The sequence below is a fragment of the Pseudonaja textilis genome, chromosome Z, assembly GCF_049901715.1.
Source record: "Pseudonaja textilis isolate UNSWEBS1 chromosome Z, rPseTex1.2, whole genome shotgun sequence".
Taxonomy (NCBI): domain Eukaryota; kingdom Metazoa; phylum Chordata; class Lepidosauria; order Squamata; family Elapidae; genus Pseudonaja; species Pseudonaja textilis.
This window is the reverse complement of record NC_142008.1, coordinates 65,750,514-65,769,246: the sequence shown is the minus strand read 5'-3', so window position 1 is coordinate 65,769,246 and position 18,733 is coordinate 65,750,514. Positions and strand designations below refer to the sequence as shown.

At 44.6% G+C, this 18,733-nt stretch overlaps 1 protein-coding gene and 1 long non-coding RNA gene across 3 annotated transcripts in view; one reads left to right on the top strand and one right to left on the bottom strand.

Moving 5' to 3' along the window:
* Window positions 1-1,097: 1,097 nt before the first annotated feature.
* Window positions 1,098-17,114, bottom strand: LOC148124052 (uncharacterized). The gene is made up of 2 exons (XR_015740317.1): window positions 17,028-17,114; window positions 1,098-1,260 (listed from the first exon to the last, which is right to left on the bottom strand). It is a non-coding gene; the product is annotated as an uncharacterized LOC148124052 (long non-coding RNA).
* Window positions 1,576-18,733, top strand: part of HERPUD2 (HERPUD family member 2) — a 41,043-nt gene continuing 23,885 nt past the window's right edge. For both annotated transcript variants that reach the window (XM_087917585.1, XM_026702220.2), the window contains exons 1-2: window positions 1,576-1,890; window positions 17,037-17,114. In XM_087917585.1, coding sequence (XP_087773711.1) covers window positions 1,744-1,890; window positions 17,037-17,114 — 225 coding nt within the window. In that variant the 5' untranslated portion in view covers window positions 1,576-1,743. The remainder of the gene's footprint in view (window positions 1,891-17,036; window positions 17,115-18,733) is intronic.

The following is an 18,733-nucleotide window of genomic DNA, read 5'->3' as shown; positions in this document are numbered from 1 at the left end:
TTATGATCACATTTTGCAGAGTTTCCCATGCTTCTTGAGTTGTTTTCTTCTTTAGGATTTTTGTCCATGTAATGTTTCCTAGGATTTCTCAGTTTGTTAAAATCAGCTCTTTTAAAGTTTAAGACATTGGTTGGATTATTTTCTATTGCTTGTGTTTGTATTATATTGAATTCCAGTATGATGTGATCACTTTCATCCAGGGGTGGAATTCTATAGAACCGGTTATGATTCTGTGCAGTATGGAGAACCGGCAAATCACACCCTTGGCTGGCCCCTCCCCTCTCTACCCAGTCAGTCCTTATTGAGCATATGCGACATTGCGAAAATGCCTGACATCGCTGTGTTCTCCTCTGCACTCCTTAACATATTTTTCCCCCTCCCGATGATCAGCTTGTTCTAATGATCAGCTGTGCAGGGATCCCCCCTCTGTGTTTTATTGCTTCGCCCAAGCTTCCCTGAGGCCTAGGAGGCAAAAAGGGACGGGCGGAGGGGGCGAGTGTGTGTGCTGCACACATGCACTCCCTCTGCGCTGTGCTTTTTGCCTTCCTGAGCCCCAAGAAAGCCTTCTGGGAGCAAAAATGCCCCCACCCCAGGAGGCTTCCCTGAGGCCCAGGAGGCCAAAAAAGAGGGGGGTTGCTGAGAAAAAAAAGGCCAGGTCCACTCAGTCACATGGCCATGCCCGCCTAGCCATGCCCACAGAATTGGTTGTTAAAAAATTTGAATCCCACCTCTGCTTTCAACCAAGGTTCTAGCAACTTCAATTCCCTCTATCACTTCTCTATTAGTAAGAATTAAGTCCAATATAACTTTACCTCTAGTTCCCTCCTCTTTCTTTTGGATGACAAAGATGTCAGCTAGGTTTGTTACATATTTGTTTGATCTCCCATTGGTCTATGGTCCTCCCCTTCCAACTACCGGATGTCCTTCCCCAATTGGCATCTTCGCAATGTATTGAGCTGTATTACACCTCCCTGACTTTTGGCAATCCAACACATCAAAGGGGATTGCTGAAAACTCGCTAACAGTCCTTGGACAAACTATGCCTAAATATAAAATGACGTTTTCTTTCCTATTGTTTTTTTTCTCTTTTTCCGCTGTTTTTCTTTTCGTTGTTGCTTCAGCCGTCGATCTTCTGGCTTCCGCAGCTTTAAATTTACGAGACGTAGCCGAACACAACAATATTGGAAAGCTTCATTTCCCGTGGGCTTTCTTTGTCACTCGGGGGACTCCAGCCGCACAAGCAGGAACTACAGCCTCTTGCTGTCACAGTAAGTACCCACTCTTTCCTTTTGTCTTCGTCTGTTCCGGACGCGGCTGCCATCGCTGCCCCACAGTGCCCCCTGGTGTCCACGCAATAAAGCAGCAACAACCACCGCCTCTGACGCTGGCGCGTTGAGCTCTGGCCAGGCGGGGCGGTTGGTTGTTTTTCCAGACTCCATTTTAGGCTCGCTCTGGGCTGCGAAGGGTGTTGGATGAGCAGCTGTTTGCGGGGCAGCGGCGGGCTACGTCAAAGCCGTGCCTGGGCTCTGGCCTTGTTGCGCGTGCACGCTGTGTGACGCTACCCTCCCGTCCCTTGGGGCCTGGGCCGTGCTGAGCTTGAGAAGGAAATAGCAGCTCCCAGCGGACAGAAATGGGCGCTGGGATCCGCGCGGCCACTCACGTTTCTGGAAGGCGCTCCTGCTCTGAATCTTGCCGTTCCTAAGCCTGATTCACCGTCGGGCGCCTAGACAACCGCCGGCCCCGATGGAGACCCCAGTATCGGGGGCGCCTATTACCCTCATCATCAAAGCGCCCAACCAGAAGTACACGGACCAGACCATCAGCTGCTTCATGGACTGGACTGTCGGGAGACTGAAATGTCACCTCTCCAAGGTGTACCCCAGTAAGCCGGTGAGCCCCTCGCCTTTCTTTTAGCTCCTCCTCCTGAGTCCCCGGACGGAGCAGAATAGCCGGTGGGGTTCAGGACATGCCGACCGAGAAAAGCTGCTGCGTGAAAGCAGGACGCTTTATTTTTTTGCTTTTGGGCTTGCCATAGTTATGGTTTGAAAAGAGTATGGTGTTCTAAAATGGAGCTTTTCACATCCTCTCTGTATTTGAACATGCGTTCGTTGTTACATTTCAGGGTTTTAAGTTATACAACAGTCAGAAATAAAAGATAGCATTCCTACTGGGACTTCAATGCCATTTTAAATTACCTGCTCTTTCCCAACCAATGATGTGAAACCCTGGCATAGTGCTAATAACTAGGCATTTCCCCCTCATTATCCAAACCAAAATCTCACTTTTCCAAAGATTGTGTTTTTTAATTCAGTATCTAACAGTGGGCTCCCTTGTTGCTCATTTTCTCTTCCTTGAGCCCAAATAGGCACTCCTCTCTCTTAATTACTAGATTACAGATACTTCAGTTTTAAATGCATATTGTCTCCTAATAGTGCATAGTTTCCATTATTTTCCATTATTGGGATTTCAAGAAAGCCATTTCTATCCAAAATATACATACTAAGTCACACATATAATACAACTTTGTGCTTTAAAGAAATAACTAATTAGGAACTTGACTACTATGTCTGCAGAAGCAAATCCATGTTTTCCAATAATTATACAATCTGTAAAATAATCCCAGACTTATAAATAGTTATGTCTAAAAGTATGCTGCAATTAATCCTTTAAATGGTACTTGCTGAGCCACCAAAATCTTCTCTTGTAGCTTGTCATTCTACGGCACTACTTTATTGCAAACTTTGTTATTTTTCAGTTTGAAAATCATATACAGTGAGGTCATATGTTGTTACCCTGAGCTCAAATAATATACATATCTCCAAGAAAGTGGTCATCATAGTTCTAGTTAACTACACTATTGTTATTGCTTTTATTATTTGCATCATGACCTTTATTCAGTCATGAACGCATCCATTTTTAGACCATTCTTGTGATCTAAAAACAAGTTTTTGCTTCGGACTAAAAACATTAGACCATTCTTGTGATCTAAAAACAAGTTTTTGCTTCAGACAAAAAACATTAGCTTTGCTTTGGAGATTGGATCTCCAAAAGGATATCTTAATAAACAGCTCTTCCTCTTCCTGGGATAGCACAATCACTAGTCACATGATCCCAGGAAAAAATATCATACTGTTTATGTGCTGTAGTAAGGCGCTATGTTTGCACATGTTTTTGATCTGAAATAACTTTTGGAGATTGAATCCAACTACTGCACAATCCTACCTCCAACACCTGCTTTTTTTTTTTTTGAAATGACTGGAGTAAATAACCATTTTCTTTTAAAGGAGAGTCTCTTTCTTTTCATAATTCTGGGGTGAACAAAATTATCCCATCACTCTCGCTTTATCTCTTGATTAATTTTATTCAAGATATTATATAACTCAGTTAAATACAATATATTCTTGATTTTTCTGCAACTGTTTTGCAACTAGACAATAGATGGTTGTGTTGGAAGAAATGTCCATCTGGGTTCAGTTCCAAGTAGGAAGAAAGACACTGGAGAAATGGAGATAGTTTGGAAGGATGGTTTAATGGTGGACAGGACCACATGTGGTTTGAAATCCTGGGCAAAATGGAGCACATGGGTGAGAGAGGGAGAGAGATTTATACCCCCTATTGGTCTTTGAACTTGCTTCCTGTTCCTGTGGCAAGAATATATTCTGATTGGTTGTCAGACTCCCATGGGGCCATACAGGGGTAACTTTGTAGCTTGTCTTGAGTCCCAGATTTTGTTGAATCTTGCTGGATGATGTAATCTTCCCAGGTGCCATATGGTGAGATGGGTAATGGGCTAATCCTATCATGTTCAGGGGGTCTTAATCCCATCACCCTGGAGCTGAAATGGGGGCAGGGGGTTGCAGGAAGCTGCTTTCTCTTTTAAAACATATTCCTCCTTTTCTCATCCAGGAAAATACAATATTTTGCCTTTTTAATATGTCCTGGAATATTTCATTCTTCTAGGAGAGGGTGGGTGCTAACTTTCCCTTTTTGCCAAAATATGGGTGGAACACATGTTATTGGCAAAAGATTTAAAATTGATCAGATCAAGGAGACTTGATGGGTGCTTTTAATTTTTCTGATGCGAAGGGGAAGGCATTGATAGAGGCAGCAGAAATGGATTCCTTCAGTAACTCCCAAAAGGTCAGCTTTCAATCATGAAGGTCTAGCAGCCAGGGGAAAAATTGTGGAAAGAAATTTACAGTATCCGATTTTCCATGCCAATTACTTTTTGTGGTTAGATACCACTTTCTGTAAGCTTCCAATCAGGTTTCAAGCAAGCACAATCCCAAAATTCTTCACAGCCATGGTTTTCCTTTAAATAACTACAGGCTGCCCATTTCAAGGGTTGTTTCTTGAACCTGCCCTAGTTCTTACTTTTGTGAGGCCAAAGTGAGCTTAGCCATTGTGCAATCCAGGCCATTTAGTATTTTTAAAATTACATACAATGAGCCCTGGAACTCCTACTCATGAGACCACCAGCACAACATATCTTGCTTTACTGGTTGACTGGGCAGCATCATTTGAGAGTCACAATCAGGGCTTGGGCTTGGGTTTGGGAGATATCTTTTCTGCTATCTCTTCAAGTGAGGGAATTGCCTGAGTGGGATTCCCCCTCCCCCATGGAATTAGCAGGGAGATATGACTGCTTGGGTCTTAGTGCCACAGAGCAAAAACCAACCAACCAAGGAGCTTTGTGTGGAGGTAGGTGAAGGGGATAACTTCTGTCTAATTCTGAATGGTGTGTCTCTGTGCGTTCATGTATGCAGCTACTTTTAAATTACAGGCAATATTCTGGACAAATTTCCCTCCCACCAGACATAAGTCTAAGGTGTTCAGAACTTGCTGTGTCAACTACTCCCAAATACAATTCCACAGAGTTCATTTAACTGAATACAACATAAATGAGGCAAGAAAGAAAACTTCACAATGAATTTCCACCCTTCCCCATTGTTTTTCTAGCTGTCTTCTGGGGATTGAAAGGAGTTTTTTTAGTCTTTTAATTGTCCATCTCAGGGTCCTTTCTTTCATGTCTGCTGGATGGCATTAGGCTTGGCTTGTTGGTAAGGGTGGTCAGTCAGGCTTGGGAAGGTCTGCTCCACTCTGGTTGCTGTTATGATTTTCTAGAGGAGGGCTGGATCCAAATGCAATTCCTGGCTCAATGAATGGGAGATCTGGGTGAATGGGAGGCAGCATCTGGGTCAGCATTATCTGCTTCCACAGGTAGCAGAGTCATCTGTGCAGGGTTGAAAGACATGAGAACAAGCCCCCCTCCCCACTTTGTGGTTGATCCTCCGAGGAAAGGCATTGTAAGATTAGAGATGGGGGCAGGTGGAGTGGGGGGTGGGTAAATAGCTTGCAGGCAGGGCTTGAGGGGGAAAACACATCAATATTGCAATTATTAAACAGATAAACCAGTTTCAACAAAATGGAGACACAATAGATGAGAAAGAAAAAACTGGATTCATATGCTTCAGAAAAAGGATGGACAGATGAAATCATTTAAACACACAGTAAATGCAAGGATGAAACTTCCTGTAAATTAAAAACATTCAGTCACAACCTTGGGATTTTCTTAAAAGCACAGAGAGGAAAGAAAATAATAACAGTTCTTTTTACTCTGTTAGCCAGACAAAACAGAATGAAGGCTTTTTCTTTCTTTTCAGTGCTCCTAACTCTTTTCTAACAATTTAAAATTAATATCTCTAGGGATCAGAGACATTTTAACAGTTGCAATTACTTTGAGGGCACACAAAGACTTAGACGCACCCACACCCACACATACGCGCGCACACACAAACAGGAAGGAAAAAAAGAGGAAAGCAGAACTCTCACATGCTGGTCATTCCCACCATAAATCTCAGTTAAATTAGGGAAGGCACAAATCTTAACAAACATATCGCGTGGTTGCATGGAAGACAAAGAGGAAAAGAGAGAAACAGGCAAAAAATCCAACATTCCTATTTATATATTTTCCTTTTCTTTTAAGTACCTTTATTTAGCCAAATTGGTTTTCTAGCTCATCCCTGAGCAAGGTCCACTTCTTTACACAACCTTTTTTCCTCTTTCCTTTTTCATGCCCACCTGGAGAGGCAACTGCCTCTTTTAGTCCCAGGCGTCAAGCAAGTCTTCTCCCAGGCAGCCTACCCGGACCGTTGAGCTAGAGCATCCTATGTTTCCCCTCTGAAATAGGGATTCAGTTATCTGCTGGGTCCTGGCGAATCTTGGGCTTCCTAGTGAAACCCTCACCCCATCTCAGTTTTTAGACCGAAAAGGCTCTAGGATTCTGCTTCCATCTACAGAGTAAGGATACCCCCTCTGAGGGAATTTTGCTCTCAGTTTGCAGACCAAAAAGGGGTCTGAGAGGACTGCACTGCTCCCCACGGTGAGTATAGGCACCTCTTTTCCTGGCCATTTTCCTTTTCCTGTTTCAGTTTTCAGACTCATTAAAGTCCAAGAGGGACCTCTGCTTGCTTCCTAGAGGTAAGGACCCCCACCTTTTTAGAGCTCTGCTCAGTGACTTCCCAGCTAGTTGCTCCTGTTCAACTCTCTCATTCACTTTTCCCATCCATTTTCACACACTCTCTCCTTTCCCAAACAGAAGATCCTGTGCTCTGGCCTGACCTCCTATACTTTCAAGCCTCTATTGGTAGAACATACAGAGGAAGCAATATCCAGCTGTGATTGGGAGAAGGATCCCCTCACTCTCTCTCACACACAGGCATACATACATTTCCCATGCTTTTCTGGGCTATAAAATTAAAATTTAGAGATACTCACCTTCTTTCCAAGCAGCCTTTAAGTTCAACACTCAAACTCCTTTAAAACCTTTGTTCCAAATGGTCAAGGTCCAGGAAAATTCACCCACAGACTCAGTGAGTCTACTGCCGGCAAGAGAGGGTTACCTGGACCAGGTGCATTGGTCAGGTTAGCTTGGAGTCCCATCTGGGGTGCCAAATTGTTGGAAGAAAGGTCCATCTGGGTTCAGTTCCAAGTGGGAAAAAAGACACTGGATACAGGGAGACTGCTTGGAAGGATGGTTTAATGGTGGACAGGACCACGTGGTTTGAGGTCTTGGGCAAAAATGAGCACATGGGTGAGAGAGAGAGATTTATACTCTTTCTTGGGCTTTGAACTTGCTTCCTGTTCCTGTGAAATGTATTCTGATTGGTTGTCAGACTCTCATGGGGCCATGCAGAGGTAACTTTGTAGGTTGTCTTGTATCCCAGGCTTGGTTGAATTTTGCTGGGTGATGTAATATCCCCAGGTGATTTAACAATATACCAAGCCCTGCTGTTAGATGGGTAGAGGGCTAATCCTATCATGTCCTGAGGCTCATGTCTTAATCCCATCACCCTAGAGCTGAAGGGGTGGGGCAGGGGGCTGCTTTATCTTTAAAAACATGTTTCTCCTTTTCTCATTCAGGGAAATATAATATTCTCCCTTTTTAATATTTCCTAGAATATTTCATTCTTCTAGGAGAGGGGTGGGTGCTAACTTGCTACAGTTGCATTTCTGCTGTATGCCTTTACAGATTGTGTTTGAGCAAACTAATATGATTTTGCTACATAATTTGTTTTCTAACATTTTAAATAGATAAAAACTCATTTCCAAGATCTCATCTGTACTTTGTTGTAGTTCATTGAGAAGTTCAAAGAAATCATGCCTGCTGACAGTGTAATGATTTGAAATTATTTATGAAAATGAAGCTTGATTTCTCTCTCCTAGGTTGTTCTGTTTGAATTAAAGCAGGGATGTCAAACTCACGACAACACATTGTCGTCATGTGACATATTGCAACTTCTCCATTGAGTTGACAGATGAATCCAAGTTGGGTAGTCACTAATCTCGTTGCTCTACAGAGTGAGTTGAATTCTGAGGACATGCCTCCCTAGTAACGGTCCCCAATTCTTCAACTCAGTCTCAGCACATTCAGACATCCCTAAAAGGGCTCTGAATCATTTGAGTTTTAGAAGAATCCTACCTGATACGCCTCTTTTCGGGCAGTTGACAGGAGAATCCAGTCCAACCCTGAAGACTGGTCAGAGTCAGGGAAGGGGCTGCTGTTTGGAGGACTGCTGTTCGGAGGATGATGGACAGCAGTATTCGCTTCACCTTTATTTCAGAACTGGGGACCATTACCAGGGAGGCATTTCCTCAGAATTCAGCTCAGTCTGTAGAGCAATGAGGCTAGAGACTACCCAACCTGGATTCTCCCGTTGACTCCCTGAGAAGAGGTGTGTCAGGACTAATGCCCCCTTTTCCCCATTCGCTAAACCAGGGATGAGTGTGGCCAGCATGTGACACATCTGGCCCATGGGCTGCAAGTTTGACACCCATAAATTAATCAATATTTAGTGGTGACAAATATGATTACTGTTTTCTAAAATACACTGTGAATTATTATAACTAACAAGAAGGTTGAGAATGGTTTGCTTTAATAGAAAGTAAACCAAAGAAGAGTAGTTTAGAACAGGGGTCCCCAACCACCGGGCCGTGGACCGGTCCCGGTCCGTGGATCATTTGGTACCGGGCCACAAAGAAAATAAAATAAAAATGGCGGCTTTCTTCACCTTCGAGGAATGCTGCTGGGATCAGGGATCAAGGACACAGATGAAAGAAGGGGAGGGAGGAAGCAACCAAAGCCTGTCCTGCTCTCCGGCTCAGTGGCTTCGGTTTCCTCCCGCCTCGTTCCTCTCTCAGTCACTCTCTTGCTCCTCCACCAGCCCAGGAAGAAACTGCTTCAAAGAAGCCGGCAAGGTGGCTTTTCCTGTCGGCGCAGCTCCTCCAAAGCGCCCGTTCACCCCCACCCCGCCACCCGCAGTTCAATCCAGTGCTCCGTTCTGCCTGCCTGCCTGCCTTCGTTTCTGGTTGTTTCGGAGTAGCTTTGGCTGAGAATAATAACTATTCACCTCTTTTACTCAGACACCTGAGGGATAAGGCTGAGGGAGGGAGGGAGACACCTGAGGGATGAGGCTGAGGTAGGTAGGGCTTCTCAGCCATCCTCCAGGGACTTGTCCTGAGCTGCAGAGACAGCCGCGGTCCACCGCCGCCCTTCAGTTTTGAAGGCGCTCCTCAGCCCGGCGCAGTTTCTGAATCTGCAGCTGAAACCCTCCATTTTAAATGTCCCAAAAGAAGAGAATATCTGTCGCTCAGGGTTGCAATGAGGAGGCATTGGCGCTCCCTGAACTTGGTGGTTTGCTGGCAGACATTTTATTACCTGACTAGGTGACAACATCAGATGTTATCTAGTCAGGTAATGAAACGTCTGCAAGCAAACCACCAAACTCGGACTCCTCCCCTCCCCTCCTTGAAAAAGTGTCCTGCTTCCCCCCCGGTCCTTGAAAAAGTGTTTCTGCATGAAACTGGTCCCTGGTACAAAAAAGGTTGGGGACCACTGGTTTAGAAGTTTAGAAGAAGAGTAGCCTTAGTAGTTTTTTTTGTGGGAGATTGTGTATGTGTGCCTTCAAGCCAGTACTGACTCCTGGCAACTAATAAGTTTCTTCAGTTTTCTTGGCAAGGTTAATCTGAATATCTGTTTAAAACAAGACTAGAACTTTTATTTTCCCAGTTTCCAGCCTAATACTTTATCACATAGTGATATGCCTTCTGATTTTTGTTTAGAATTTATACTCAGTACCTAGTACATGCAGGGGTGGGATTTAAAAATCCCAGCAACCAGTTCTCTGCTCGGTTGCTGTGTGGGTGTGGCCATGGTGGGCGTGGCCTACAGGAACTTCCTGTTCTCCCTTGTAAGGCTGTAACAGGTCAGGAGTGGGTGTTGCTCTTGTCCTAGCTGCTTGGACTGAGTCTGTCTAAAAGGCTTATTAGCCTAGCTCCGCCCACTGGGTAGCTCCTCCTAGCTTTTGACTCAGTCCTCAGCCAGGACCGACACAAGTCACTGTCTCTCCTGCCTTTGGGTTTTTTTCCCCAAAGGCAGCCTAACTTGTTTTACAGGAAAAAAAGCCTCAAAATTCTCAGCTGTTTTTTGGCAGTCCGGAACAGCCTGTAGAGGCCCACGGGGCCATTTTCGATCCTCCATGGTGAAGAGGAGGCTGCAGACACTGGGAGGCCATTTTTGGAAGTGAGTAGCTTTGTCCCACTCTATCCTGAGCCACAAGGCCATTTCAGAGCCTCCGTGGCAAAGAAGATCACTGCTGTTCAAGCAGCTAGCTCAGGAGCTGCCCCTGCCCTCCAGGGAGCAACGAAAGGCTAAAGATCCCTATTTAGGGCTCCCTGGAGAAGTAGGGTGCCTCGTGGCCTGAAGTGGCCATTTTGGAAGACCTCGTGGCTGGATGGCCATTTTGAAAAATTCCTAGGCCAGTGGCAGCCATTTTGAAGAGGCTTGGCCTGCTCCTCCAACCAGTCCTGCGCCTGTGCCAGCACTAGGCCACCAGTCTCTCATTGTTGCTGAGCCAGAAGACACTGAAGGATAGACTGCCTTTTAATTGTTCTTCATCCTGGTGGTGGATTGGTCCCTGTCCTGAATAGACCAGGGCCTTCAGGTTTCAGGCTAGGCCTGTCCTATATTTAATAGCCCTATTAGACTCCAGAGGGTATGAGTCCCAGTAGAGAGTGTTAAAACATTCTACTGAAGATTGCTTAGGGCGGAAGAAGAGCGGTTGTTGGAAGTAGGGGATTGGAAGGAAGATATTCCCTGAAGTTCATATAAAAATCCCTTCGTGTGTTCTCCTCCTTGGAATCCAAGTTCAGAGAAGACCTTTCTGATTTCAAGATGGCGGAAGCCCCTAGAGACAGCAGAGCTTCCAGATCAGCTAGATCTCACAGGGCAGCTCTTGCTGCTTCAAGTAACAAGGGGAAACAGCCGGCAAAAATGGCCTCTAAAACCGAGATGCTTCCAGGCACCATCAGGCCTTAGAGAAGCATATTGCCAAGGTACAAAAGGCCTCTACAAGCAGATCTCCAGAAAGAGAAACTTCTCTTGCTTCATATCTCAATAGGTGGACCTTCAGGATCAAGAACCTGGACTTTCCACCAGGGCCATTGTCCAGACTTGGCCCCCTGATGCAGCCAGAAGGGAGGCCTCCCCTCATCCCTCTGAGGAAGAGTTATCTTGGTGATCCTAAAGGAGGATTCAAGGCTGTACCTTGGCAGGAGTGTGTGCGCAGTAAGCCTGGGGTGGAAGCCTCCTTTACTTTACTGCAGCTGGCCTTAGACCAGATGAGCCTTCTGAACCAGATGTCCCAGTCAACCTGCAGCTCTTGATTGATAAGGCCGTCAGGAAAGGCATCTCTGCAGGTATGCAGAGGTTTGCCTGGCATTCTTCGGCAGCTTCTTAGGTTTCAGAGAGACGGTCCTGGGTTCAAGAGGCTCTTCTTTCAGAAAAGGGTTCCTTGGTTCAGGAACCGGTTTCTGCTTCAGCTTTGGCCTACACTCCTACAGTCGCTGCTGAGCAATCCCTGATTGGTGAACCTGATAAGAGGGAATCTGATATGTCGGAAGATGAAGGGCCTTCCAATGAGATTCCAGTGTTCATGGGTTGTTTTAAGCATGCCTTATTCACTCCCTTGCTGTTCAAAGTGAGAAATACGGTCAACCTGTGGGATGCAGATGATGAAGAAGCAGCTACCCAGCCTCCCGTGGAGTCAGATATCCTCTTCGACGAACCAAAGGTAAGGAAGGAGCCATCTCCCAGGCTTTTTCTGAAGGTCATTCGGAAACAGCTGGAGTCAACTGCCTCGGGGCCCAATCCCCTGTCTTCAGATGGCAGGTTCTTCAGTGTCGGTCCCGAATTCACCAAGACCCTTCAGGTGCCCTTGGTGGATGCGCTGGTGGCAGCTTTGGCCTCCACCTTGTCAGTCCCTTCCAATCAGGAAGATGTCCTCAAGGTGGAGGAAAAGTGGATCTAGCAGTCACTCCAGAGGTCTCACCAGGCGGCTGCCTTGGCAGTCAAAGCATCTACTGCAGCTTTATTCTCCACCAGTATGTTGCTTAAGTGGTTGAAACAGTTGCAGGACAGGATTCCGATGACAGATATCTGGGCCTATCAGGATCTCAATAAGATTGTGGCTGCAACTGAGTTCACTGCTGATGCCACCCTTCATGGAGCTAGGTTTGCCACCAAAGCTATTGCTACTTCAGTGGCTGCCAGACGCATGTGCTGGTTGTGCAATTGGCACGTTGATGGTAGAAGGAAGTGGAAGCTAGCTTCAACTCCCGTTCAAGGAGACAAACTCTTTGGGGAAGCCTTGGAACTATTCCTGGTTGAAACCAAGGATAAAAGGAAAGTGCTTCCATCCCTTTTCAAGAGAACAGAACATCGTCCTGCTCCATACTTCAAGCGCTCTTCGTTCAGGGGTGAATCTAGTTCCAGCTTCCAGCGTTCAGCTAAGGCCTCTTACCAATGTCTTGAGCCTCCTCCAGATCATTCAGGCAAGGGCAGACAGACAGCAGTTCTCAGCCAAATGGCCCTTTCAAGGAGGAGGAAGTCGCCTGTACCGTTGCCTATGCTAGCATTGCCCACTCTTTCCCCATTGGAGATTGATTAGCTTGGTTTGCCGACAAATGGAGAGAGATAACTCCTGGTGCCTGGGTGTTAAGCACTGTAAGATCAGGTCTTTCACTTGAGTTCTACTCCACTCCTCCGAGGTTTTTCATCTCCTGCCCAGTTTCTAAGGATTCAGGGAGAAGGGGGCTCATGGAGTCAGCTATCCAGCACCTGCTGGAACTCAGAGCCATCTAAAAGGTCCCACTGGACCAACAGGGGACGGGGTTTTACTCCAGAATCTTTGTTATCCCCAAGGTCTTGGGGGGGGGGGGTGGAGAACAATTCTTGATTTGAAAAGACTCAATAAGTTCATTGTTTACAGGCATTTTAAAATGCATTCCCTCCAGACCATTCTGGAAAGCGTTAGGCAGGGGGACTTCCTCACATCCATTGATTTGATGGACGCTTACTTACATATTCCTATCTGTCTTTCCCATAGGAAGTTCTTAAGGTTTTGTTATCGGGGCAGCACTATCAGTATAGGGCTCTCCCCTTTGGGTTATCTTCCGCCCCCTTTCACCAAAGTTTTGGCTTCCCCAGTAGCGCATCTTCGTTCCTTCCCGGTGTGGCTGCAATGTTATTTAGATGATATTTTGATACTGTCTTCTTTTCAAAGGGCTCAGCAGGACCTGCAGGCCACTATCTTGATGCTGCAGTATCTTGGTTTCTCTATTAACATGAAAAAGAATTAATTCACTCTATCAACTCTTCTGCTTCATTTGGGGGCCATCATTGACACAGGAGTGTGTCAGGTTTTCCTTTCACAGGAAAGGCAGGACAGCCTGCAAGGGTTGGCTAAGAATATACGAAGTAAGAGTTCTACTTCTTTAGCCTCTCTCTCCCAACTTTTGGGTAAGAAGATTTCTTGCATTGATATTGTTTCCTGGGCCAGGCTTCATGCCAGAGCCCTTCAGTGGTTTCTATTGCCTCACCAGAGGGCAGGTAAGAGTCACTCTTTAATAAAGGTGAAGGTGACTAAGCAAGTATTGCTTTCCTTGGTGGCTCTCCAGAGCCATTTCCAAGGGCCAGTCCTTCAAGGTGGAAGACAGGTTCATCCTCACAACTGATGCCACCTTCTCAGGTTGGGGAGCTCACTTGGAGTCCCACATGGCCCAAGGCTTATAGTCTGCTGAGGTTCATAATATTAATTGGTTGGAGCTAAGAGTGGTTCATTTAGCCCTTAGGAAATTTTCGCATCAGGTCTCTGGCTCGCATGTTCTTGTCATGACTGACAATGTAGCCACAAAAGCCCATATTAACAGACAGGGGTGCACCAGGTCCAAATCCCTTATGGCAGAAGCGGAGGCTTTGGGCAGATGGGCAGAGCGTCACCTTCTGTCCATCCAAGCTGAACATATTTCTGGCTCAGATAATGTGCAGGCAGACTGGCTCAGCCGAGCTACCATTGACCACATGGAATGGAGCCTGCATCCTTCGCTCTTTATTCAAATTACTCAGAGATTTGGGCTGCCAGTAGTAGATTTGTTTGCTACTCCTCTCAATGCTCAATTACCCAGATTCTTTACTAGATTTGCCATCCCTGGGGCAGAGGGACCAACGCCTCATGCTGTAGTTGGCTACGGGGTTTGTTATAAGCTTTCCCTTCATTGCCTTTGCTGGCAGCTGTGGTGCACAAAATTTTGATAGAAAAAGCCGAAGTTGTATTAGTGACTCCTTATTGGCCTTGGCACCCTTAGTTTGCTGATTTAATGGGTCTGTCAGTGGCCCAGCCTTGGCAGATTTCTGAAGAGGATGTCTCTCTTCAGGGGTCCCTGAGTCATCCAGAGCCCCAGTGGCTACATTTGACAGTTTGGCGATTGAGTGGGGCATGCCAAAACACACCCATCTCTCCAACAAAGTAATCTGAACCATTCAAGCCTCCAGGAGACCCTCGACCATCCGTATCTATGATGCTACATGGCAAGCTTTTCTAGTTGGTGCTCCAAATCAAACATTCAACCTTTATAGGACTCCGTGGCAAACATTTTGGAATTTTTACAGGCAGGTCTGGATAGAGATGTTTCTCCCAACACCCTTCGCTGTCAGGTGGCGACTTGTGGCAAATTGGAATCCTTAACACATCATCCTACAGTCCATAAATATCTCAGAGGGGCGGCCAACCTTTGCCCTCCAGTGGTACACAGATACCCTATATGGGATCTGTCCAGGGTTTTGCAGTCGCTCACGAAGGCTCCGTTTGAGCCTCTTCGACAAGCTAGTCTGCACTTTCTTACCCTGAAAGTTGCCTTCTTGGTGGCAGTCACTTCAGCCAGAAGAGTATCACAGTTGGTCGCCCTCTCAGTTCACCCTGATCTCTGTATCTTTCACCCTCATTGGGTAGTTGGACCTGGCATTTATCCCTTGTTCCACAGGTCTCAAGACTGGTTCTCCCAGATTTTTGTTCCCATCCAGTTGATGACTTGGAAAAGGCTTGATGCACCTTGGATGTGCGCAGGAATCTGAAGGTATATATAAAAAGGACATCTGAATTCTGTAGGACAGAATCCCTTTTTTGTTCCTTCCAACCTTTCTCGTTGGGAGGAAAAGTGACCCCATCCACAGTCAGCAGTTGGATCAAGGCATGTATAGCCAGGGCTTACTCAAGTCAGTCCCTCCTGGAACCCAGAGGGATTATGGCATGCTCCACTTGCAGTGCTGTGATGACTGCAGCCTGGGCAACGCAGGCATCTGTGGAAGAGGTCTGCAAAGCAGTTACATGGATGTCCCCATCGCCTTTCATCCACTACTACCAGCTGGACACCTTTGCTTCAGCAGATACAGCGTTTGGCAGACAGGTCCTGCAACAGAGCATGGGGACCAGGACCAGTCTTAATCTTTCCTGAGGACAACCCAGCTTTGGTATGTCCCACTCCTGACCTGTCGCAGCCTTACAAGGGAGAATGGGTGTTGGCTTACCTGAACACCTGTTCTTCTTGTAGGCAAGACAGGTCAGCTCCACCCTGGTGGAACTGGTCCTTCGATGGGCCTATGGGAGTGGGGAATCGATAATGGTCTCTTTTGATTTTGTTTTTCTCAGACCTGTCGTGATGACTTTGCAGAAAGCTGGGAGGAACTACCCAGAGTGAGCGGAGCTAGGCTAATAAGCCTTTTAGACAGACTCAGCCCAAGCAGCTAGGACAAGAGCAACACCCACTCCTGACCTGTCTTGCCTACAAGGAGAGCAGGTGTTCAGCCAACACCCATTTCCGCCTTCTGGTGAGCCTCCAGAGTCCAGGGGAATCCATTTTCTCTCTCCCAAAGGTCTGGAGGTTTCCCTGGACCTCTGGGAGGGCGAAAACAGTCTCCCCTGGGCTCTGGAGGCCCATTGGAAGCTGGAAACAGGCCCGTTCAACAACTTTCAGTTTTTTCAGGGCCACTGGGAGGGCCATTTTTCACCTTCCCAAGAGTGGGGAGGCCTTCCCTGGGCCACTGGGAGGGAGAAAACAGCCTCCCCTGGGCTCTGGAGGCCCTCCAGAAGTCTGAAACAGGCCTGTTTCTGGACTTCCAAAAGGCCCATTTCCCCCCCTTCCAGAGCCTCTGCATGGACCCTGCACTTACCTCCTTCACGTGGAGACTCCTGAGAAGGGCGGGGTGGGTGGGGCAACCGGCCGGTAGAAATACCAGTTCACCCGAATCAGTCCGAAGTGGCAGAATCCCACCCCTGAGTACGTGGTTTCTGAGTCCTGGATTTTGTACATTCTTTAAATAGATTTGCTTCAAAAATTATTACATTATGGTGCATTTCTGGGCTAATTAAATGTTATAAACTGACAATCAGGGAAGTTTTCGTAGTCTGTATAAAAATACCTTCCCTTGGGTATGTTAGAGAGTAAGGCTAACCAAAGTAAATAAGACTAACCAAATATTTATTTTTGCAATAAATTTGAATCCCTTCTTATCACATAAACACTGAATGTTAATGAAACTCACATTTGGAAGCTCTGAATCACATTAATATTCTTCACTAAAGGAGCTATGTATGTCAAAATAAAGATATTAGTTTTAAAAAGCACTGGTTAAAAACTGGTTAAAACATAGTAGTGTTATGAGACAAACCAATTAGTTGTGATATTTTCTTATTTCTTTCAAATTTAGCAAGACCAATATTTATAAATAACAATAGTTAGTCAAGAGGTATCACATTTGACAAATAAATTACTTAAATGTATATTCATTTTATTTATTAAAACTGATTGGATGAACTATTCCATGGCTTTTTGTGTATCTGTATTATCAATGGGCATATAGATTGAAGCTTCAGACCAGGAATGTCAAACTCATGATGATGCAGCATTGTCACATGACACATCACAACTTTTTCCCCCCTTTGCTAAATCAGGGATAGGTGAGGCCAGCACGTGATGCGTCTGGCCCACGGGCTGCAAGATATCCCTACTTTAGACACCATTTACTCTTATTTCAAATGTTAAATGTAAGACAATGTTTAAATTAAACTATTAATCTAGAAATATTGTTTCTGGTTCTATAATGCTTCTGAAAGGATTAATTCTTCCTTTGTCACATCTCTTAGTCTACCAAGGATCAGAGATTGGTTTATTCTGGCAGGTTGCTTCCTGATCACCTGCAACTGAAAGATATTCTCAGAAAAGTAAGCTTTACTCAAATTACTGTATTTTAAACAAATCTTTTAGTTAAATCGTGAATTCTAAAAACTGTTAAACTATGTAGTAATTGTCACTATTGTAAATTGGAGCAATTCTAATGTTGTATGATGAACTACAGAATATACTGACTTTGTTTAGAACATGAATAGATTATCTGTTTTAGAAAATTATTACTGTGATAATTACTGTATATTTCTAAGTGTACACATAGATGGGGTTAGCTATTTTATATATCATAAATACAAGTGTTATTGTCGTATTTCCTAACTATTTTATTGCATTGATTAGATTTAATGCTGCTCTAATTCTGAACAATTACAGCCTTTTCTAATAATCTCTCTCTGTAATTATTTATTGATAAAGAGGAGATTAAAATTGCTCACTGTTGTCAACAGCAGTATAAATTTTGGAGGAATAGCAGTGATTCATGTTGGTTCACTGTGACTGATGGAAAAAGAGAAAACCTGTTGACTGCCTGCTCTCCAGAGTTAGGTGGAGGTTGCTATAGGTGGAGCCAAGGGGATTAGTGTTCTACTTATCTTCTCTATTACAGAGATACTGGAACAATCCATATGGGAAATAATATTTCTCATCTTACTGAGAATCACATATGCAGTTTGGTAAAACAGCACAAGGTCATTTCCTGATAATGTAGTGAAGAGCAAAATTTCTAAACATTTTTATTTTAAAAATTGATCAGAAGAAAGTCATAAACAAATTCCAGACATTTATTTAAAATATAGTTTAGGTACCTACCAGTAGATAGGCAGATAGGGAGGTAGGTGGGTAGGTTAGGTAGGTAAATAAAGTGTTTGGATTTTGCTTAAGTCTTTTTTGCTAGAACTAGGGAGTTATAAAGCAACACTGTTCTCAAATAAAGTAACATAGAAAGGACAAAGCATAAATTCATTATGGTTGGAAAGAAGTATTTGTAAATCAGTGTATCTTTTACTGAATCTACATTCCTGTACTCCCTATGATAGAAGTCTGTTGTAGATAAATGGTAATTTATAATTTCTTATAAATTATTCTGAATATTTATTTGAAACTGGATAAAGCAATAGGAAGATTGAGTATAAATTTAGGAACTGGGGTGATCCTGATATTAACATCAATTATTTTTCACATGTTTTTCTGACCCAGAGACTAAAGAACCTCTAAGCTTCATTGTATAGGCAAGTAAGCTGAGTTGTTCTTTGGTATAAGAGTGAAAGTGGAGTTATAGTCATAAACAGATAGCTAAATCTATTTTTCTTGAACACTCAGGAAAATAAATTGGGAATTATGATTTACATAAATAAATATACACAGAGAATCTTTCCTTATTTTATCATTTCCTTTTTTCCTTCCTTCTCTTGCTTTTGCTCACTTGTTCTATGTTTTCTATTTCTGATAAGGAAGAGAGCTAGCCAGCCAAAAGAATACTGTGTGTACTGGCCTATTTATTGCTTTATTGTGTGTGCTGCTACTCTTTGAAAACAAAGACTGGTTGGTTAAGACAGATACTGTAGCTGGAATGGTCATTATAAACCTGTTTACATTTGGTACTCATTGGCTGAATTTACTAGGTCAGGTTAAAACCTAGAAATTGTATTTGCATAAT